General features: G+C 38.6%; 1 protein-coding gene and 2 long non-coding RNA genes across 3 annotated transcripts; all 3 read right to left on the bottom strand.

Moving 5' to 3' along the window:
- Positions 1-1,740: 1,740 nt before the first annotated feature.
- On the bottom strand, positions 1,741-5,078 carry LOC124113896. Its single transcript, XR_006857817.2, has 3 exons — positions 5,062-5,078; positions 3,989-4,204; positions 1,741-1,890 (listed from the first exon to the last, which is right to left on the bottom strand). It is a non-coding gene; the product is annotated as an uncharacterized LOC124113896 (long non-coding RNA).
- A 3,166-nt stretch (positions 5,079-8,244) lies between these two features.
- On the bottom strand, positions 8,245-9,604 carry LOC125378301 (putative surface protein SACOL0050). The gene is made up of 3 exons (XM_048393767.1): positions 9,088-9,604; positions 8,765-8,896; positions 8,245-8,681 (listed from the first exon to the last, which is right to left on the bottom strand). Exons 1-3 carry the CDS (start codon positions 9,602-9,604, stop codon positions 8,245-8,247), a joined length of 1,086 nt encoding a protein of 361 aa, XP_048249724.1.
- Positions 9,605-10,378: 774 nt separating this feature from the next.
- Positions 10,379-12,262, bottom strand: LOC124113878. Its single transcript, XR_006857814.2, has 3 exons — positions 12,190-12,262; positions 11,082-11,381; positions 10,379-10,599 (listed from the first exon to the last, which is right to left on the bottom strand). It is a non-coding gene; the product is annotated as an uncharacterized LOC124113878 (long non-coding RNA).
- Positions 12,263-23,940: the final 11,678 nt, after the last annotated feature.

Here is a 23,940-nt window from a genome sequence, read left to right as displayed (position 1 = left end):
GAGTACTAGTGTGTGTTTGTGAGAAGAGAGTGTGTGTGTGAGAGAGAGCACTAGTGTGTGTTTCTGTGAGAGAGAGTGTGTGAGAGAGCACTAGTGTGTATTTGTGTGAGAGAGAGTGTGTGTGAGTGTGTGTGTAGTCTGTGAGTGTGAGAGAGAGCGCTAGTGTGTATTTGTGTGAGAGAGGGGGCGTTTGTGTGAGAGAGCACTGGTGTGTGTTTGTGTGTGAGAGAGCACTAGTCTGTGTTTGTGTGTGAGAGAGAGAGTGTATGTGTGTGTCAGCGAGAGTGTGTGTGAGTGTGTGTGTGCTGTGTGTGTGTTTGAGAGCACTGGTGTGTGTTTGTGTGTGAGAGAGTGTGTGTGTTTGAGAGCACTAGTGTGTGTTTGTGTGTGTGAGAGAGTGTATATGTGTGTGTGTGTGAGAGAGAGAGAGAGAGAGAGAGAGAGAGAGAGAGAGAGAGAGAGAAAGTGTGTGTGTGTGAGAGAGAGAGAGAGAGCACCGGTGTGTGTTTGTGTAAGAGAGAGTGTGTGAGAGAGAGAGAGCGCTTGTGTGTGTGAGAGAGAGTGCTTGTGTCTGTTTGTATGAGAGAGAGGGTGCGTGGGAGAGAGAGCACTAGTGTGTGTTTGAGTGAGAGAGAGTGTATGTGTGTGCGAGGGAGAAAGTATGTGTGAGTGTGTGTGTGGTGTGTGTGTGAGGGAGAATGTGTGTGTATGTATGTGTGTGTCTGTTTTGTGAAAAAAATGAGTGCTCACTTTTATCAAGAGATCGAACTGCATCCTATCTGTCCATTAAATGTACAGGTGAGGTTATAGGAAGCGACATTGTTCTTCCCATCACCAATATGCCTTCAGCAAATACTTTCACCATAATATATATAGATGTAAGACATAAATGTGGGTTAAAGATTTGATCCCAGTAAGATTTAGCCATTCTTATGTAATTGATCATACCAATAGGAAAAAACACTTATAGGTGAAGGGAAGAAATGGGCCTTGTTGTAAGTTTTGTTTGTTTGTTGTTCAACGCCGCACTCGGCAATATTCCAGCTATATGACGGCAGTCTGTAAATAATCGAGTCTGGACCAGACAATCCAGCGATTGACATCATGAGCATCAATCCACGCCATTAGGATCGATCACATGCTTCAACCAAGTCAGCGGGCCTGATCATGACCACCCGATCCCGTTAGTCGCCTCTCGCGACATAGTCGCCTTTTACGGCAAGCATGGGTTGCTGAAGACCTATTCTAACCTAGATCTTCACGGGTATATTTGTAAGTAATAATAACATGTCCGATGTAATTGTCTTACTACTATTTTAAGTTTTCTGTAAATTCAAAATTTGACATATTCAATGGGACGCAATGCTCTTTACATCTTTTCCCTCGTCCCCCACGTCGCTACCTGAGTGTAATAATCTTGAACGCGAGGTTAAACCCCATTTTACCTCACCTGTTACCCTGACCGATCTTATTCACTTTCAGGTTTCGACAAATCTTGCCATCCATTAAATCTCTTGGCAACTCCGTATTCATCCAAAGAACCCTTAATCAGTTCGTGATTGTCTGTGTTGGGTGTGGGTCTCACTTAGAATCATTATATGTGATTATTCGTTATATCCGTCTATTCGTTAAATCCGACTTCGTAACTCAGATATTTTTGCCTTGGCTAGGAAGACAACCTGGCTTATTCCTCACGACACAGTGGAAACAAATACGTCCAGAACATATAACTGCATTTATTACAAATGTTTAATATACCAAATATGACAAATTGTCAACTGGGTTCATTTCTCCGGCAATATCTGTCTTGACACGGCCTCCTGGAGTCTCAGAGGCTCAGAGGCTCGAAGGCTCAGAGGCTCAGTATTGATCCCAAACTACCAGACACGGCTGCAACAAAAAATAATATGATATACAAGAAAAATGAATATCATTCACTGATGCTGAGCTGACAATGTCATATTTTTGGTTTACCTTTTTGAAAATGACATATACTGGGTTTAGTTTTATTTACCCGACTGTTCTATCTGTGAAGGATTAGATAAATATCGCTCAGTCACTTTTGCTCTGAAAGGAGGAGTCTGCACTTGGTTTAGAACTCATTTCTTCTCAGGACATCAAGTAGATAATTATTTGGATGTAAAACCTGAGGTCAAATTCTTTTGTCCCAGTGTATGCTGAAATAATCATTTTAAAAATCCAGATATCTCAATTGATTTTCATGTTTATACAGTATGGAGAAAGACGTCATTAATTTCTTAGTTTGTCCTGATTAGATTATCGACACGAAAGGTAAAGTTGGATAGATTGGTCAGGCTTTCTGATATTGATGACAGCAAGGCATCGGTCCCGATCGTGTCGGCGTTGCTAATGCCTTCAGTTTCTGGTTTGTCTAGTCTCAAATATTTACAGACATCTGCAAACTTGACCATTTCCATAGTTCGCTAATTAATGTTCAGCTAATGTTACCCATGTTCAGTGGATATCGTTCAGGGAAGTGTTCATTCTCCCGCAGTCAACTTGTCTCTTTATCTTATCTCACATCAGATCTTGATTTGATTTTACCAAACTTCTATGACCAAAACATTCACAGCGATATATGACTTTGTTCACGGTTTAGATGAATCTGAATAGTCTTGCTAATTATTCTTTCCATTTTCCATAAAAAATATAACTGCAGTATATAACATGTTTATTCTGTACACGATCATCGTATCCGTGGAATCGATACATCCTATGTGTAAAACAGTTCATTGCATTTAAGGTGAAAACTCCATGTAGTTATTTTGATCATTGTAATGTCTTGTTTATGAGATGCAATTAATTCCTGATAGTTTTTATTGTATTATTGTTTGTTTGTTTGTTTGTTTGTTGTTTAACGCCACACTCAGCAATTATTTCAGCTATATGACGGTAGCCTGTAAATAATCGAGCTTGGACCAGACAATCCAGTATTTATTATAAAGGAGGGGTAGCCCAGTGGTTAAGGCGTTCGATCGTCACGCTGAAGGGCATCTGGGGTTTAATTCCCAACATTGGTACAATGGAACCCATAATGGTGTCCTTCGTTAAAAACTTCATGAAGTAGCGAAAAACGCGTCTCTCACTACGTTTAGCTTCCGCCAGTAACAAAAGTATCAAAAGAGAAATATCCCAGCTTCATTGCAATTCACTGCATCATAAGATGTCCATACATGTATATGTTTGACGTTGAGAAAATGCCATCAGTGTCTGTGCTGAATAGCAATAATTTGAGCAACAATAAAGGCTTAGATTAAGTTAAGTGAGTTCTGTTCACGCAGCTTTTAAACCCATGTCAGTAATGAACACGCAATGCCATTTAGAAAGAGGTCAAATGTAACAAATGTTATAATTCGGATAACACTTTCTTAGTAAAGTACAGATTCTGATACCGTTTTAGTTGAGGATCTTCTGGGATACGAAACCATACTCAAGAGTGGGGCACCAAAGAGCCAGCACACAAAGTCACCGTTATAACCCACTCAACCATTTCTACCAATATGAAAGTCCGACAACTGTTAGTCTAGATCACGTAGTTTGTGTACCCCTCTGATAAGAGTACATTGGCACGCCTCCCATGGCCGAAAGCTATGCACACACAATGCCATCTGGAGTGAGTGAGTTGGTTTTATGCCGCTTTTAGCAATATTCCAGCACGATCACGGTGTGGGACACCAGAAATGGGCTTTACACATTGTACCCATGTCGGCAATCGAACCCGGGTCTTTGGCGTGACGAGCGAACGTTTCAACCAATAGGCTACCCGACCGCCCCTAAATGCCATTTGAAAAGTGGTCAAATGTAACCATTGTTATATTTAGGATAACTCTTCCTTAGTAAAGTACAAATTCTTGTACTTTAGTGGGTTGAGTCCCATCCTAAATATACCCATGGGGGTTCTGGCGCGACTAACTGACTGCGAAGCAAATGGCGGCGTTGATTGGTTAGAACATACAAAAAAACTTACCATAATCAAATGCATCAGAACCTCCGGAAACGGGGTTGTAGCTGTTGGATTTCGGTCTCACTGTTCGCTGAACCGCCCTGTAGTTATTTACGACGGGCCGAGGACGGAAGATCACGGGGCGTAAGTAACGGACCACTGGTACAACATAACCATCAACTGTTGCCGTGGCAACGACACACGCAAGAAGGATTAGCAGACCTTTCATTTTCCCGAAATCTGTAAAAGTTAAACAAAGCTATGAATTTACCAAGTGATATAAAAATGAACTATGTTTTAATATTGCATGAGATATTCATAAATTAATTCATTTAATTATTTCATAGATCTTAATAAAACTACTATTGCCACAGAAACAATAAACGTGTTCCCTTTGCTATTAGTTTCTATTATTCATATTATCATCTTAACAAATGGGATAGGTATCTGAAATTGCCTTAGGTGTTTCTCTGTCTATATAGAGAATTTAACCCGAGTGCCTTTTGTTATCAAATACATCAACGAGTGTTTGTTATCAAAAGACACGAGTATGAGATTTTATTTATCATCCAACATCATTCTTCCAACTGTTTCAGTTTGTAGACAGTAATAAGCAAGGTCAGTGGCAGAGCCATTAGTGATGTCATATGATTGTGACGTCATGGTAACCGATGACGTCACAATGGTCTGCAAGCATTGTGATACAATTTCAATGCAGCGATATCTACAATGTATATCTCCTGCGGGAGCCAGTTTTGGAAGATAAATCTTCGTCTCATCTTTCCCGGATCCCTATGCACTCTAGTCCAAATTTGTTTTCTGTATTCGTTATTTGAAGTGATTGTGTCTGAATGTTAAAATGCAATGGTCGTCCCGGCCAAATGGGTCCGTCCTACTCCATATACATTCGTGGCTCCTTATATTATTTGTTATAATTATATTTTAAAGAAATAAAAAAGAAGTTGATGACTATAACAGTAAAAAAAATATCTTACAATTGACAAAATCAGCACTTTATGATCCACAGCAACGGAATTGATGTGGCTACATTTCTGGTATAGTCCATGTATATTAATGACAATGAATACGAGACTTACTTGATATTGCACTGGCTTCATGTGTTATCAAAATACGCCGAGGCGGCGAAGTATTTATATGTGATACCGACTTAGAATTAGGTAATACCGCCCGTACTATTATGTAACGCAGTGTGTCCCGGTCTTTGTGAGCAGGATGTGTGTCTATCAACCGTGAATTGATAGGTAGGATTGGTAACAGAATTTTAGTCTGGTCACAGACAGCAATGTGTGTGAGCTGGCATCGTCATAACTCGTGATCATGCACTATTATCCCCTACCAACATGTATTGGAAATACGAAAAGTATTAAGTTTGAATAACATTGCACATATTTTTAATTGTTTTGATCGGGGGATACATTTATGCACGCATACATACATATAATTCATTTCTAAAACAAAACCATTAATATTTTGATCCAAAATATAATTTCCTAACAAACGAACCCCTTGGAAAAACGGGTTAGAATTGGTACCAGAGCCCTATTTTTGGTAGTAAGGATTAATGTTTTCATCGCGAGTCGGACTGTAATTTGGCTGAATACGTCTCATTGAATCCTGATTGCGTACAGCGTTGTTGGTGTTTGTAAAACGTTCGGTATTTGCAGGCTAATATAACAATATTCTGTGGTAAAATCTGCAGTAAAAACATATCCAATTCCCCCTAAAATATTAGTACAAACTCATTTGGAAAAACACGAATCCAAATCGGAAACGAAATTATTCAACAAACTGTTGTTATAAACAGTTATCATTGGATAAGACATACAATGATGCAAGTAAATATACATAGTGTCATTGATATTTCATCATGGTTAGATGTAAAGGTAACTTATATAGTCATAATACCACAAGAATGTTTACAAGTGAGAATTATTTATTTGTAATTTCGTTTTGTCGTAGGATTCATGTTTTGTATGTTTGAAACGCATGTTAAATATTTAGTCATCATTCGTAGGAGAAAAATCGTAAATAATTGTAAATAATGAACATTAGTGTATTGAATGATAACAAAAGGTAGATGCCGCGATTTTTCTGCAATTCCACGATTGTTCTGCAATCCCACAATTGTTCTGCAATTCCACGATAAGTTGTGTCTTCTACAAATCTCCCCGCGATCGCGGAATATTCGTCTGGGACTGATAAATAGACGATTAGTGATTGCCGAGTTAAACAACATTCACTCAGTCCTTCAAAACGATGTATGTATGTACAAGATATTGTATGTACAATATGACATAGTAATATAGATGTTTTGACCATCACACAAGATGATGAATATTCAGATATTGAGATGAACCTTACATAATTCATTCAAAGAACAAAGCAAAGTATACTATTCCATTAAAGTAGATAACATAGTTACAGAATGCTGTGTAATATCAGATGAAATAAATGAGGTGCAGTGACGCATAAATTAATATGTCAGATGATTGCATAATGATTCAATGTCACCAAACGTGACACATTGGTAGATGATTTGGAAGCTATTATGCGCAGAACATGACAAGGAGTTGATGGCAATGAATCTGGTCTGTCATGATCAATAACAAGTACATGAAACGTTGTAATGTTGAAGGACTCATGCATCCATGGAATTCGAAAACATGATCCATCATCAGTTGCAGCTCCACCTGTTGTCTGAACATGAGCCAAAGTCGTGACATCTTGATCTTAAATTAGCAACAACAATACATCTCTTTTTTCTGTTTATAATTGAGCATGGATGTAAATATAATCTATTCGACAAACATATGATTCTCGTATTTCCTTGTTTTGTTTCTCTTGCAAGAAAAATATGATATCCATGCGTGGGTCATGTGGAACTGATATACAGTTTAACGCCGTTAGCAATTCTCCGTTAATCTGGAAACCCGATTTCTGGACGTTTATTGTAGTGCGCATCTTATTGCTCATGTTTTGAGGGGGCACAGTAGGCCCAGTCGTCTAAGACGCCGCGATTCGCTTTGCAGGGTTGCGTCCCTTGGGCACGCCAGGAACCTATGATTGTGAGTTCGAATCCCGGTTCGCCCCGATTATGTTTCTAGGTTTGTCAGCACCATAACCGTGCTCGTGGGTTTCACCGAAGTGGTAAACGTCTGAGACCTGCATCACTTCGGGCTTTCCTCCCACATGAAGCTGACACGTCGTGATATAACTGGAATACTTTTAAAAGCGGCGTTAAACCCAACTCACTCACTCATGTATTGATACTTGTAATAATGCATAATAGTGCTGTACGTTTAAAGTGTAAACTCCATCCGCAAATGCTCGAAACTCTGCATTATTACCTCGGTCACTGGATGTGCAGTTTTCATTATCACCTCCCTGGGGAGTATACAACCTAAGCCGCCTGTGGTGCGCTAGAAGGTTAAACTGTAATCCCCAAAAGCCTCAGTGACAGTGTTTCACTTCATTGCTGTCTGCTGAAACATGCATCAGGTGATAACGAGTCAAAGTAAAATGACATATTCGTGATAGTTGAGATTGTTACAGTTGATGAATGTATGTATTATAAGTACATACGTGTATCACGTGTTATGCATTATTAGTAAATATTAGGCACAGTTTCAATATAGAGACATGACATCACTTGGTCTTTTAGGTACATGCATCTAATTCCGATTTCAGCTTTGAAAAACATTTCCATGTCAGTCGTAATGCCTGTATGGAAGCCATGAAGCCATATACATAGACGTGACGTCACGTGCTTGATACGTCACAATTGCCTGTTTGCACTTTAAATTACTATACCAAACGTCTCCTGGCGGTCACACGATAGATTTAATATGTCACGCAGGATATTTCATGAATAGGAAAGGATGAATCTCACTATTGACCATATGCTTCTTGGTTTTTGCGCAGTTTGTTTTGAAAGTGTAGTTATCTTGACAATGCACGTTTTGTGCTCCCCGTGTTACATTCACACAAAGCAGGTAGTGTGCAGAGGACGCCTATCCTGGTACCTCCCTAAACTGAGCCTTTGATGCATAAAGATCGATCGTATTGTGTATTCGTTTGTACGTGATATTATTTGTCAAAATGTGATGAACTCCATTTATTTAGTAGGGAATGTTGTGCATGAATATGAATGCATAGACCTTGAGCAATATACATGTATGTAGGCACTGAATTTAATATTGTTAATGTAATAATTTGTGCGAGGGGAACTTCCATTATGCACAATCTAACAACTAGGAACATCACCAGATAGTCTGATCAAGACTCAGCTGTATACATGCCGCCGTGGCATGGCAGGAGTACTCATCACTATCCTTATCTTGACTCTTACCAACAACGTCATCACCATCCTTATCTTGATTCTCATCAACAATGGCATCACCATCCTTATCTTGATTCTCATCAACAATGGCATTACCACCCTTATCTTGATTCTCATCAACAATGGCATCACCATCCTTATCTTGATTCTCATCAACAATGGCATTACCACCCTTATCTTGATTCTCATCAACAATGGCATTACCATCCTTATCTGGAATCTCAACAACAATGTCATCACTAACCTTATCTTTATTCTTATCAACAACGTCATCACCATCCTTATCTGGATTCTTGTCGACAATGTCATCACCATCTTTATCTGGCCTCTTGCCAACAACGTCATCACTATCCTTATCTTGATTCTTACCAACAACGGCATCACATCCTTATCTGGACTCTCACCAACAATGTCATCACCATCCTTATCTTGATTCTTACCAACAACGTCATCACCATCCTTATCTTGATTCTCATCAACAATGGCATCACCATCCTTATCTTGATTCTCATCAACAATGGCATTACCACCCTTATCTTGATTCTCATCAACAATGGCATGACCATCCTTATCTGGAATCTCAACAACAATGTCATCACTAACCTTATCTTTATTCTTACCAACAACGTCATCACCATCCTTATCTGGATTCTTGCCGACAATGTCATCACCATCTTTATCTGGCCTCTTGCCAACAACGTCATCACTATCCTTATCTTGATTCTTACCAACAACGGCATCACATCCTTATCTGGACTCTCACCAACTATGTCATCACCATCCTTATCTTGATTCTTACCAACAACGTCATCACCTTCCTTATCTTGATTCTCATCAACAACGTCATCACCATCCTTATCTAGATTCTTACCAACAACGTCATCACCATCCTTATCTGGACTCTCACTAACAACGTCATCACTATCCTTATCTACATTCTCACTAACAATGGCATCACTATCCTTATCATGATTCTTACCAACATCATCATCACTATCCTTATCTTGATTCTCATCAACAGCGCCTTCACTTTCCTTATCTGGCCTCTTGCCAACACCGTCATCACCATCCTTATATGGACTCTTGCCAACAACGTCATCACCATCCTTATCTTGACTCTTCCCAACAATGTCATCACTTTCCTTACCTGGTCTCTTGCCAACAACGTCATCACTTTCCTTATCTGGATTCTTCCCAACAACGTCATCACTTTCCTTATATGGACTCTTGCCATTAACATCACCACCCTTATCTAGACTCTTCCCAACAACGTCATACATATCCGTACATCTTGAAAGTTACCAGAATGCGTCAGCTTCAGCCAGACTTAAGAAACAGTGCTTAGCTACAGCGCAATGTTTTGTTCCGAATGGTGCGTCTGTAACAGTATCAACTGCGCCGCTACCAATGTCGTGTAGAAAACACTCGAGCAGACTATGATGGTGTGAACCTCACTGAAATCGATGCCGACCCTCAACAACTTATCCGTCTTATATATAACCAGTATCATGATCCAATCCCGAACTATTTAGTTTGTTCCAAGTGTGACACTGGGAGCAGTACCGCCAGATGAACACAATCTCAATGTACATGTATATAGCAGGCGAATTCATGTAAGATCAAATCTTTTCGTTATTGTTCATTGTTCCATACTGGTCTATACATCATCCAATAGACATGTACACATGAACATTGAATCCTGTCTCTACTGCATGGAAACCTGTCGCGTTCTTGCCCTTACAAAATCAAGCAAAAAGTATCAAAGTTAACAAAAGCGCGACAATGCGACATATTTTAACCTTGAACAATGTCGCATTGACGCCCTTTGATAAAACTACCAAATATACAAAGCTCGACAACGTGACAACGTGACAATGAGCAAAATGTCACGTTGTCGCATTTCCGCACTGTCGGGCTTTGGTTGATTTTGACACTTTTTTTCCTCTTTTTGTAAGAGCGACAACGCGACAATGTCCTCCTTCTATACCACTGTGATATAAACATTGTCAAAAACAACACTGGCAAAGTTTTTTTCTGTTTTATTGTTTAAAAATGAAATAAAAGAAAAAAACATGGAAAAATATGTGATGTGTCATCAATACATGACCAGGTAAAGTGGATGTGTTATTGCTTGTGGGACAGCGGACAGGGTTGCCTTTCAGGGATGCTGGCATCTTCTAGTGGCATGTCAGCTGCAAACGTCCAACAAACAGCCGGGGAAAAAGTTTCCGAGCCATCAGCGCTGCTCAGTAATAACCCCCTCGTCTTCCTCGTCCTATTAATAAATGAAAATAATAATTACGAATACGGCAATATAGTATAAATAGTGTTGCATTTAAGTGAAACATATTGATATAAGAAGACTGTGAAGCTTATGGCAGCACACGTATGGTACATAACCAAGTATGGACGATCCTTCATGGTCTTGGTACATTTTTCAGTTTAGGCCCAGACGTCCATAAGTGAAAATGCGAAGTGAAAGTAGAGTCATTTTGGCTGCTACAATGACATCTCCGACCAGAGTCGTACACAGCAATGATCATGACTATCAAGAGTGAACATCTAAACATTACCAAAGAATACCGTTACTTCTTTGAACAAATATTGGGATTGTTGATACTTCTCAGGTCGGGTATGGTGCTGATAAACCAAGAAAACATAGTCAGGGACCAAAACCTGCAAATTGAATTGCAATGTCTTTAAGTTGGAAGTTTTTTGCTTCAGCAAAACAAAAGATACAGGTGAATGTGTGCATACCGTAGTCGCCGAAATCAGGGGAGTCACGGCCGTAGTCTCCATAATTATCGTTGTCATAGCCACCATATCGTCCTCGGCCTCCCATTCGGCCGTATCCGTTGTCGTAGCCGTCATATCCGTCATAACCGTCGTAGCCACCGCCGTAGCCACCGCCGCCACCGCGGAATCTACCCATGCCACGACGCCCAATCCCGCGATGCAACATGGGACGGCGGAAACCCATGAAGGCATCACATGTAGTCAAGGCAATCAGACAAAGGGCGACAATCACTGTTGATTGCATGGTTGGTAATATTTGATCTGAAAAGAAGGTCACCGATAATGATGAGTATGTGACTCCAAAATGAATGTGAAGGACGAGGTTTGTATGTTTTTTAGCTATATGACAGCGATCTGTAAATAATCGAGTCTGGATCAGACAATCCAGTGATTGAAACCATGAGCATCGATCTACACAATGGGGATACAATGACATGCATCAACAAAGTCGCCAAATCTGACCGCCCGATCCCGTTAGTCGCTTCTTAGGACAAGCATAGTCGCCTCTTACGACAAGCATGGGTTGCTGGAGACCTATTCTAACCATTATAAACGTTATCTAAACCTTTCTGGGCTAAACACAGACAGCGAAACACTGCAAACTGAAGGCCCAAAACACAACTACGATATACGCACAAAATACATCCCCATTGAATATCCATTTCTTGTTTGTTTCCTTTTAGCCACCTTCAAACATGGGTGTATTTATAAATCATAGTCAAAGGTTGGTATAAACGACGGACGAGCGATGTCAAAACATTACAGAGTCAAAACGAAATTGCCGTAGAATGTTGTTTAAATAGTTCAGTCCACTTTAAGGATAAACCGCATACGTGTCATCGTTCAGATCAACATAGACGGAGGCTCTAAGAACCAAGACTATACTTGTAGACTGGTCTTAACACGGAAGAAAAAACTCGATTAAGGATTGGTACAAACATTATTTCCCGTTATTTTCATTGTTTCACTTTACCAAATACCATTACGGATATTCTTCTGGTTTAGAAATACTTGCAAATAGACATGCCAGTTGACTTAGTCTATCTCACATCAAGCTGATTCAGCTTACCTTCAGATGTGTGTCTTCAACGATGGAACACCAAAGATATGATTGCATGGACAATTTTCGATTATATTTATACCAAAGTCTTGAACATGAATTGTGTACATCGTTGTCGTCACAGGTGTCAATGATTGAAGAAGCAATAACTCTTGGAGTGACAGTGCACTGTGTGTGTGTGAGGCAAACCATTGTTCCGTCATCGTGGCTGATTGATGATGGTCAACTTCCGTCATTGCGTTTGGGCAATCGGTTTTATTGTCATCTGCTTTGTTTTTTTATCATCAAATTTCATTTTTCCGGACAAGGTAAAGTTAAATTTTAGAAACTTTGACAAAAATTACTCAGATATTTAAATGACAACTTTTCATGCGTTTGTTACTTGGATGACGTTTCTTTTGCGGTTCAGCATATAATGACATATTCTTGATTCGTGATAGTTGAGATTGTTACAGTTGATGAATGTATAATAGTAACTCACTGAACACGTCCCATTTTAATTCTGGAAACCCAAAAGTATACTCTACGGTCTTTGCCCAGTCTCGGTCAAAGGTATTTACAAAAATAAACATGCTGTTTTCATGGGAACATACCAAGGAAGAAAAAATGAAAAACAAATTGTTCAAAAACTCAATATTTACACTATGTCGCCCATGGGCCTGCACATGGGCGAAGACTGGCCCATGGGTAGGCCCATCGGCGAGAATATGTTCCTTTACTTAGAATTCATGTTTTTGTTTCGCAAATACATTAAATGTATTCGTTCAAGTATCATGACACAAAATTTAACTCATTTTAAGTTAACTCAACTATTTTATAGCGATATTGGAATATTTCGGTTTAAAAGGTTTGGCCCATGGGCGAGAATATTTTCCTTTACTCAAAACTCATGGTTTTTTTTCGCAAATACATATATGTATATCTTTCAAGTATCATGACACAAAATTTAACTCATTTTAACTTAATTCAACGATTTTATAGCGATATTGGAATATTTCGCCCATGGGCGAGAAAAAGTTTGGCCCATGGGCGAGAATATTTTCCTTTACTCAAAACTTATGTTTTTCTTTCTCAAATACATATATTTATATTTTTCAAGTATCTTGACACAAAACGTAACACATTTTAACTTAATTCAACTATTTTACGGCGTTATTAAAATATTTCGCCCCTGGACGAGAAAGTTTGGCCCATCGGCGAGAATATTTTCCTTTGCTCAACAGTTTTAGTTTCGCAAATACATAAAGGTGTTATAAGCATGACACATGATTCAACTCATTTTAGCTTAATTCAACTATTTTACGGCGTTATTAAAATATTTCGCCCATGTTTTCGTCAGTCCCTTTAAAGCATTACCTAACTGTGTGCAAAGTATATTGTATCATGTGAAATATACTTAATATTATATCATTACATTACTATTTAAAAAGGGCCTTTGGTTGGATGTCTCCTTTACAGAAGTTTTACAAATTTCACCTGTTTTACATATTGTAGCGATCTTTAATGAACCCGGCCTTACCTCTCAAAACGTTTTGAGAGTTTATCATACGAATTCATGCGCGTGTACTCCAATTCATTGGAGTTATTTTCCACAACATTAAAGTTTAGTTAGTTTCTATTTCAATTCCCATTTTATGTCCCGTTGATACATCACACTGGGAAATTAAGTGACACTAGGTATGCAATATACAGGTACGCGTGCGCGTGTTTTAATGGAAAAAAAACTATTCGTCTTTTATTACATAACGACTGGCTGAATATCTCGCATTCCAACGACATCTCGAAATAATTATTTATTTATATGCGGTGTCGAACTGACCAGTGGGAATTATGTTTCAATGCGATTGAGGAACACGTAAGTGAATATTGTGACACTAAAGCAACTTTTCAGGCATTGTCAATTTTGGTATGAAAATGGTAATAGTTAAGAAAAACGCAACAGCCTTCTTCTGATAATTCTCATATTCTCATTAGTACGTTGTATCTAATTACAGTGTCGGCCTTATTTACAGGTGATTCTACAATACCTGCTCTCGGTCAATTACAATCTGCCACACCACGCGTGAATAAACAGTTAAGCAGGTGTTGCTGTGGGCAAATACCTAGCCTGTACATGTATATTTTTGGTGGATACATGTATTACATATTTTCGTTGATATGTGGATATATTAAGCACAAAGACACAAAAAGTTTATGAAAGATTTGGTGCCTTGATATATATATATTCAACGAGAACGAATCTTGTATTTCCTCCGCGGTCCTGATGTGTATCATCGTTTAATGGATCATTCATTAAAAGTATGTTGTGAGGCGATATCAAAGGAGCCGCTCAATTTACACAGTGTCTTCCGTCTCGCGTGAACTACCATCCCACCCTGTCAGTAAGAGTTATGTAATCGGTACACAAATATATTTGATGCGATGTCAGTGTGGAAGGAGTTTGAATTACGTCCGCCACTGGCCACAGAAATCCTCAAAGTATAGTACCAAATCAACAAGGCAAATGCCGTACTAATAACCTAGTGACCCACGTATCAACGGCTATCAATCTGTCTGCTACAGCTACCATACCATCATCCCTGTCACAACTGGCGTATTAACGACTTATTCAAAATATTAATTGCAGAAACGTCGTTAACAGACTAACGTACGTCCTATTCAGTCCTCAAATGGATGTTACATTCCTTATATCAGCAAACAGCCCTGTTTGTGAAAATATTTACTAGACATTAGATTTAAAGACTAATAAAATCAATTGTAAGACCGCTTAGACCATAAAACCGAATAAAATATGTCTTGGTATCATCTCTTGTGTATTAGATGATGTTAATGACCTGAAATGTTATAACGTTAGATTAAGAAGGAGAAACACTAAAGTGTTTTACAATACTTGGAAACATGAGCAATAAGATGTGGCAACATAAACATGCATGGAATAGGGAAACTGGTGAAGAGAAATTGAAAAGGATTTTAATACAAAATTATTGAACTAAATAACGTACCTGAACAGAAGGGGTACCCAAACTTGTTTGACAGTTATTCGTGTGTTGTAGACTGTCGAATGGGACTCATGTGTGGACGTAGGGTACACATATCTATTGCAAGTTTTAGTACTCATACACTTTCTCTTTTTGTGTTGATATGATTTATTGTTTCGTACATGATATGATTTCATTTTTATCTTTGGCTGCTCTGTTTATATATGTTCGAGTAGTTGTCTGCCCCTCATAAATTGACATAGTTCTGCCTCGCTATTGTATCTCTTGACTACAGGAGATCTACAACATATAGCGGATCTAACTGCAATTCTTGTTTTAACCAAGCCCGGGTTTGACATTCCAGGTTGATTGCAAGATATGCAAACATCGCCATAGTGATTGTTGTGAATTCCTCAAAGTTTTGTTTGTTTGTTAGTTGTATAACGCCGCACTTAGCAATGTTTCAGCTGTATGACGGCGGTCTGTAAATAATCGAGTCTTGACCAGACAATCCAGTGATTGACATCATGTGCAACGATCCACGCAATTTGGATACGATGACATGCATCAACCAAGTCAGCGATCCTGACCACCCGATCCCGGTAGTCGCCTCTAACGACAAGCGCTGTCGCCCTTTTACGCCAATAATTATGGAATTATATTACCTCCTTGGAGCCCTCCTTCCCGACCTTTTCTCTACTGCAACAGACCTGTTATCTAATGAATACTAAATGTATAAATAAATCCCTAGCCTCCCTTGTCTACAGAATGCACAGGCGCCGTAAACTTTATATAAACTGTTAGCTTTTATTTTAATTACTTTTTATCCCATCCATAATGTTATGCATTGTCTTATATATGCACGTAGGTGTGTAGGCGGGTGTGTTTATGTACGTTAGTACACAGTGCCTCTCATTTATATCATCTGTTGTATTTAATGTATGTTCATACTGTATTCAGTACGACACTTGTATGGTTGTATTTGTGTATGTATATATGGACTGTGGTGTGAATGGATGGATATATGTATGGTTGTATGTGTGTATGTATATATGGATCGATATGTGTATGGATGGATATAGGTATGGATGTATGGTTGTATGTGTGTTAGTATATTTGGATTGAGGTGTGTTTGAATGGATATAGGTATGGATTTGTGTTAGTATATTTGGATTGAGGTGTGTTTGAACGGACATAGGTATGGATGGACCTGTGTATGTATAATACGGATTGATTTATGTTTGATGGATATAGGTATGTATGTAGGTTGGTTTGTTAGTATGGATGCTGGTTATACATGTAGGTTAGTATACACGATTGATGAATTAAGTTGTGTGTATATGGACGCATATGTGTATAGATGTATGACATGTATGAGATTGCCGTGAGTGTTTTGTATGAGATTGCTGCGAGTGTTCTGAATGAGATTGTTGTGAGTGTTCTGTATGAAATTGTTGTGAGTGTTCTGAATGAGATTGCTGTGAGTGTTCTGTATGAGACTGCTGTGAGTGTCCTGTATGAAATTGCTGTGAGCGTCCTGTATGCTTACCTGTTTGTATGCTTACCTGTTTGAATGCTTTGAGCGGGATTTTAATGCGGATGTGTGTGCGTTGGTGTATCGGTGTGGGTGTGGGTGTGGGTGTGGGTGTGGGTGTGGGTGTGGGTGAGGGTGTGGGTGTGGGTGTGGGTGTGGGTGAGGGTGTGGGTGTGGGTGTGGGTGTGGGTGTGGGTGTGGGTGTGGTAATATACAAAGTTGCAACTAATTTTTCCTTTCTTTTTTTATATATTTTAAATGTACCATTATGTAATTAGTGTCTCGTAGGCCAACTGGCCGGGTGCTGTTTTTTAATGAAATGTTTATATGTCCATATATTTAGTACTGCAGCATGTGACACTTTAATAAAACAATTTTCTTCTTCTTCTTCTTCTTCTTCATGCATCAACAAAGTCAGCGATCCTGACCACCCGATCCCGGTAGTCGCCTCTAACGACAAGCGCTGTCGCCCTTTTACGCCAAGAATGGGTTGTTGTAGATCTGTTCTACCCCGGATCTTCACGGGTCCATTGACGCAGGGATTTGTGTAAAGTCATTCTGACAGCATACAATGCCAACTTAAAAGTTATACTCATTGTCTCCTAAAAGTAATATAGTACGGTACTTAGAGTTCATGTGAGATTATACTCAGGTTAGGGAGATGTTTAATCTATATAACTTGTTATTATTCTACCTAACAATGTATTTAATGAAATGAATGCAAAACAAACTCAACGGCTAAAAGGTTTCATTGAAAAACTACCACTGGTCTTGCCTAATAAAACAACTGACACAGATTAAACGCAACTTACAAAGACAATCATAATCTGGTTAAAATCTGTATCACTCAACGAGTTGGAGTAGCTTACTCTGCCCACAGTATGACAGTATTGGGCAGCTAAGTAATTAGGAGGTAAAACCAGACAGGTACACTGGTCACACTTGACTGGTCTGTCTGATGATTAGGTCGTCTGACAATTGGGAGTGAACCATAGCAAGTACAGCGGGATATCTGCGGAGCTATTTGCTCCTTTTATGGGACCGATAAGTTTAATGACCACGGGCCTCGGCACAAGCGTGGTGTTGGAAGACAAGTTATACATGTACATCCCATATGGTGACTGTTTTTCGCTATTTATATTCTAAATTCATTCATGATACCACAACAATTTAGTACTCCTTGAAACTCTACAATCACTTCAATATGTACAATAGATTGAACGAGAACAAATGATATATTGCAGAATATTCATATTGTCTCTATTATCAGCCGCTACATTTGTATCGTTTGCATTGTACAAAGAAATATTTTGTCTGTCCTTTTGCAGATTTAGCCTCAGAATGTGAACGAAAATAATTGCTTATCATGATATATATGATACAGTTAAAAGTTACTTGTACAGTGTAGATGTATTAACTTTAAAGTCGTATACGACCTTTGCGAGCGAGTTGAATGATTCAGGTTTATTGGAACGAAGTCTAGAAAGGGTGATACAATTTTGTATTTGGTAATGTGTAGGTCTGTTAAATATGATTTTTTTAATTCCTTCTATTCAGAATGTAAAAAAATAATTATGCGCTTAAAAACAGAGCGGACTTGATGGGAGATATGGCGTTAACCACCCGAGATTGTCTGGTGGACACGGTTTAACCTTACTGTGCCCTCAGCCTGGTTGTTGTTGTCGTTGTTATAAGGGATTAAGAGCTACAGCTCATTGCATTTTTGGTTACAGTCTGTCTCACTAAAGTGGACATGTGCAGGTGAACTCTTTTCAATTAGTATATGAAATGCCCAAAAATGTGAACTCCAGACAATAATAACCTGAGAGTAAATCCACGTGCGTCTGCCTTTCCCCTCGTTCACCTTCGAAATCCTTGATTATCATATCATGCCAGAGTTCTGAAATTCAGTAACAATGTTGCTGAACACTACAATCTGATGGACGTATTGTGCAGAACCTGTTTGACACTATGGGTTCGTGGACCACTAACACTGGGAAGAGTGCCACTCTGAGCTGAAAAAAGTTTGGTCCCAACCGCCCCAACATCTACAAGTTTGTAAGCTTGTAGACATCATTAAGAAGAAATTAACAGTCCCATGCTGAGACCTTTCTCAAACTTCAGGCCGGTGGCAGGCTGCCAACAAAGAGAAGAAAGTATCACAACCCCGATACAAGTGTGCTCAGTCAAACAATGAACTGACGATCGGCAGAAAACAACCCCAGTTGAGTATGCCGATGCTGTATCTCAACCGTGTTGGGCTGAAAAATTAAACGTGCTCATTAAATCCATAATCGTATAATTATTTTTAATGGAAACCGTATCTTAATTTGTTCTTGCACTGTATCATATCGTGTATTTCATCTGTATATGTGTAATGTGTATATGTATAAATGACTACACTTATCCCGCATATTCTGCAAAAGACTATAATTAATCACCATATTATTGTCTCTCCATTTACCATGGCTGACTGCACTAATAGCCTTTTAACAGTGGACACCGATTTCAGTATACATGTAGGCTTTTTGTTCAAAAAGGTTAATGCAGGAAATCATATGTAACAATTAACTGTGTACTAATTACATGTTTGAATGTTATCAGATTTGCGTTCTGAGATACAGTGCTGTAAGCATCTTCTACAGTGAGGTGAGGTGAAATTGGGTTTAACGTCGCGTCCAAGATTATTGCACTTATATAGCGACGTGCATGCACGTGTATGTGTGTGTGTGGCTGCTTGTACTAGTCCGGACTGATGCCGATTTATAGTGCTAGCTCACTGAGATACCATGCCGCAGTTTAACATGAATACCCCACTCAGACACAGTATACTGACTCCGAGCCGACCAGTCCTTGTTTTAGCCCCTTAATGCCGAGCGTCAGACAGGGTAACAACAAGTACAATCTTTTAACGTCTTTTTGTATGACGCAGCCCAGGATCGAACCCTGGACCTTCCGCTCTCCGGGCGGACGCTCTACCACAAGACCACGGAGGCGGTCAGCATCTTCTACAATTAACAATACCTGTATATAATAAAATACAACGTCTCACTCCTGTACATACATAAAACAGCTTTGTACAACTTGACATAGATAAAATGTACAGAACCATTCAACAGAATTATGAGAGACGAATTATCACAGAATTTATACATAAATGATATAAAGATGATATAGTAAAAAGTTATCCATATAAAAGATGTTTTCTACGATTAAGAATTAAAAAGCAGACGTTGGCAAGTATAAAACACACACTGGAGTCACTGAAAATTAAACAAAGTTTGTCGATATCAGGTATATCTAAAACATTATAAGATTTAGCAATACATTCATTAAAAAGAGTTGCCCTGATATCATCATATAATACAAAACTCTCTGCCGGAATTTTTCGTGGAAATCATTCGATCAAGTAAAAATGACTGCGTAACAAGACGAATCAACTGTTTATAGCCGATAAAAGAAACTGCCTTATTTTAGGAACAGTGCCATTACAGGACATTTGAAATTTCTAACAAGCAGATACATTATCATACAGCGACTAGACTACATGTACGTCATCCGTATCAATCAAAGGTGTAAAAAAAACTGAAAATCATATTTGTCGGAGACCTACCAAATTACCAAGTTTTATCATTACTATATTTATTACAATGCAAATAATTTAGTGATACATTTTTCAGAGGAGAGGGCATACACACAAGTATATTGTGTGAATGCAGGTTGTACTTTGCATCTCAGTTCTCAGTTTCATACCGGTTGTATATCTGAATTTGTATATGGAACCATGCGTACAGCATGACAATTACTTGTTATTCGTCAGTCTACAACACACATATCACGGTCAAACAATTTTGTGCACCGCTTTTGCAAGTTATGAACCAACATCTGAGTGAGATGGAATATGCTGACCACATGGGCGACCTCCGTCATCTGCAGTAATGACATTAAATCCATTATGATATTAATATGCTATTCATATTCATCAATGTAAAGTTTTGATGAATATGTTATCCTTGTTGAATAAAAAATGAGAAAACAAGACTTGTTTTGTTATATACGGTAACCTGTTAGAATCACAAAGCATGTTTTGACAGCATAGCCGCGTGGGCCACATTATACAATCACGCAACCATAACCATTGCCGCGAGAGCCACATCAATTTGGGCTATCTATTTTCGAAATGTGGCTTTGCCGGCCTGTAACCATGGAACCATGCATACAGCATGACAATTACTTGCTATTCGTCAGTCTACAACAAACATAACACGGTCAAACAATTTTGGGCACCGCTTTTGCAAGTTATTTAGTACAAAAATGTTTTATTAAAATCTATTTCAATTTGTTTTCACCATTTTCCCTCTTCTATGCATGTTTATGTTGCTACATTTTATTGCTCATGTTGCCCAAGTATTATAAAATACTTTAATGTTTCTCTGTCCTAATCTAACGTTATAACATTTCAGGTCATTACCATCATCTAATACATAAGAGATGATACCAAGACATATTTTATTCGGTTTTATGGTTTTATTGGTCTTGAAATCTTATGTCTAGTACATATTTTCACAAACAGGGCTGTTAGCTGATATAAGGAAGGTGACATCCAGTTGAATTCCCAGTTGACGTACTTACTTTTTTAAATCAAATATGAGGACTGTATACGACATACGTTTGTCTCTTAACGACGTTTCTACAATTAATATTTTGAATAAGCCGTTAATATGCCAGTTGTGACAGGGATGATGGTATGGTAGCTGTAGCAGACAGATTGACAGTCCTTGTTACGTGCGTCACTAGGTAATTAGTACGGCATTGACCTCGTTGATTGGTACTATACTTTGAGGATTTCTGTGGCCAGTGGCGGACGTAATTCAAACTCCTTCCACACTGACACCGCATCAAATATATTTGTGCACCGATTACATAACTCTTATGGACAGGGTGGGTTGGTAGTTCACCGGACGACACTGTGTATATTGGGCGGCTCCTTTGATATCTCCTCCAAACATACTTTTGTTGAATGACCCCATTAAACGATGATAAACATCTCGTTGAATATATCAACTAATTCATCTTTCATAAACTTTTTTTTGTCTTTGTAGTTAATATATCCACATATCAACGAAAATATGTAAAACATGTATCCACAAAAAAATATACCTTTTCAGGCTAGGTATTTGCCCACAGCAACACCTGCATAACTGTTTATTCACGCGTGGTGTGGTAGATCGTAATTGACCGAGAGCAGGTATTGTAGAATCACCTGTAAATAAGGCCGACACTGTAATTAGATACAACGTCCTAATGAGAATATGAGAATTATCATAAGAAGGCTGTTGTTTTTTCTGAACTGTTACCATTTTTATAACAAATTAACAATGCATTTAAAAGTTGCTTTAGTGTTATAATATTCACTCAAGTTTTCGTCAATCGCCTGTAAACATAACTCTCATTGGTCAGTTCGACACCGCATATAATTAAATAATTATTTCGAGATGTCGTTAGAATGTGAGATATTCAGCCAGACGTCATGCAATGAAAGACGAATCGGTTTTGGTTTCCATTAAAATACGCGCACGTGTACCTGTATATTGCATACCTAGTGTCACTTAATTTCCCAGTGTGATGAATCAACGAGACATAAAATGGGAAATGAAAAAGAAACTAACTAAACTTTAATGTGTTGGAAAATAACTCCAATGAATTGGTGTACACGCGCATGAATTCGTATGATAAACTGTCAAAACGTTTTGAGAGGTAGTGTAAATAGGCGACATATACATAGTGTAAATATTGAGTTTTTGAACTTTTTTTTTTCATTTTTTCTTCCTTGGTATTTTCCCATGAAAACATCATGTTTATTTTTGTAAATACCTTTGACCGAGACTGGGCAAAGACCGTAGAGTTTCTGGACTTTTGGGTTTCCAGAATTAAAATGGGACGTGTTGGTCACTATGTATTATATCATGCATTATTAGTTAATATATTACATTTGAAAACGAGAAGTTCAAAATATTACGAATAATCTGTAAAATACCATGACATGTATTGCGACTAGCATATGCCAGCAACATTCACATTGATGGTATGAGCTGCTAGACAAGGAGCATAATCACAACTGATGAAATGATCGAATTGTTTGTCCAGCTTACAATGGGAGGACAGCCTAAGATTACGCTGGTAAAGGATTCGAACTCAGGATAAATAGATCCTTCCACGACAAATTGAGGCAAAGTTTTCATATAGAGACATTACATTACTTGGTCTTTTAGGTACATGCATCTAATTCCGATTTCAGCTTTGAAAAGAATTTCCAAGTCAGTCGTTAGGCCTATATGGACGCCATGAAGCCATATACATAGACGTGACGTCACGTGCTTGATACGTCACAATTGTCTGTTTGCACTTTGAGTTACTATACCAAAAGTCTCCTGGCGGTCACACGATAGATTTAATATGTCACACATAATATTTCATGAATAGGAAAGGATGAATATCACTATTGACAAAATGCAAATTCGATTTTGCGCAGTTTGTTTTGAAAGTGTAGTTATCTTGACGATGCACATTTTGTGTTCCCTGTGTTACATTCACACAAAGCAGGTTGTGTGCAGAGGTCGCCTGTCCTCGTACCTCCTTAAACTGAGTCTTTGATGCATAAAGATCGATCGTATTGTGTTTTCGTTTGTACGTGATATTATTTGTCAAAATGTGATGAACTCCATTATGCACAATCTAACAACTACGAACATGACAAGATTGTCTGATCAAGACTCAGTTGCATACATGCCGCCGTGGCATGGCAGGAGAACTCATCACTATCCTTATCTTGATTCTTACCAACAACGTCGTCACCATCCTTATCTGGACTCTCACCAACAATGTCAACACTAACCTTATCTTGATTCTTATCAACAACGTCATCACCATCCTTATCTGAGCTCTTGCCAACAATGTCATCACCATCTTTATCTTGTCTCTTGCCAACAACGTCATCGCTAACCTTATCTGGACTCTTGCCAACAACGTCATCACCATCCTTATCTGGATTCTCACCAACAATGTCATCACTAACTTTATCTTGATTCTTATCAACAACGGCATCACCATCCTAATCTTGATTCTTACCAAAAGCTTCACCACCATCCTTATCTGGACTCTCACCAACAATGTCATCATTATCCTTATCTGTATTCTTACCAACAGCGTCATGAATATCCTTATCTTGATTCGCATAAACAGCGCCTT

The sequence above is a fragment of the Haliotis rufescens genome, unplaced genomic scaffold, assembly GCF_023055435.1.
Source record: "Haliotis rufescens isolate VD_foot unplaced genomic scaffold, xgHalRufe1.0.p SCAF_12, whole genome shotgun sequence".
NCBI classification, from domain to species: Eukaryota; Metazoa; Mollusca; class Gastropoda; order Lepetellida; family Haliotidae; genus Haliotis; species Haliotis rufescens.
This window is presented reverse-complemented; position numbering and strand designations above follow the sequence as displayed.

Excerpts from the sequence above, each read along its gene's own strand:
- LOC125378301 (XM_048393767.1), bottom strand. The coding sequence starts at position 9,604 with ATGTATGACGTTGTTGGGAAGAGTCTAGATAAGGGTGGTGATGTTAAT. Across the intron at positions 8,897-9,087 it reads GGATGGTGATGACATAGTTG|ATAAGGATGGTCATGCCATT; the intron begins GTGAGAGTCCAG and ends TTGAGATTCCAG. Across the intron at positions 8,682-8,764 it reads GGATGGTGATGACGTTGTTG|ATAAGGATAGTGATGACGTT; the intron begins GTAAGAATCAAG and ends GTAAGAATCAAG.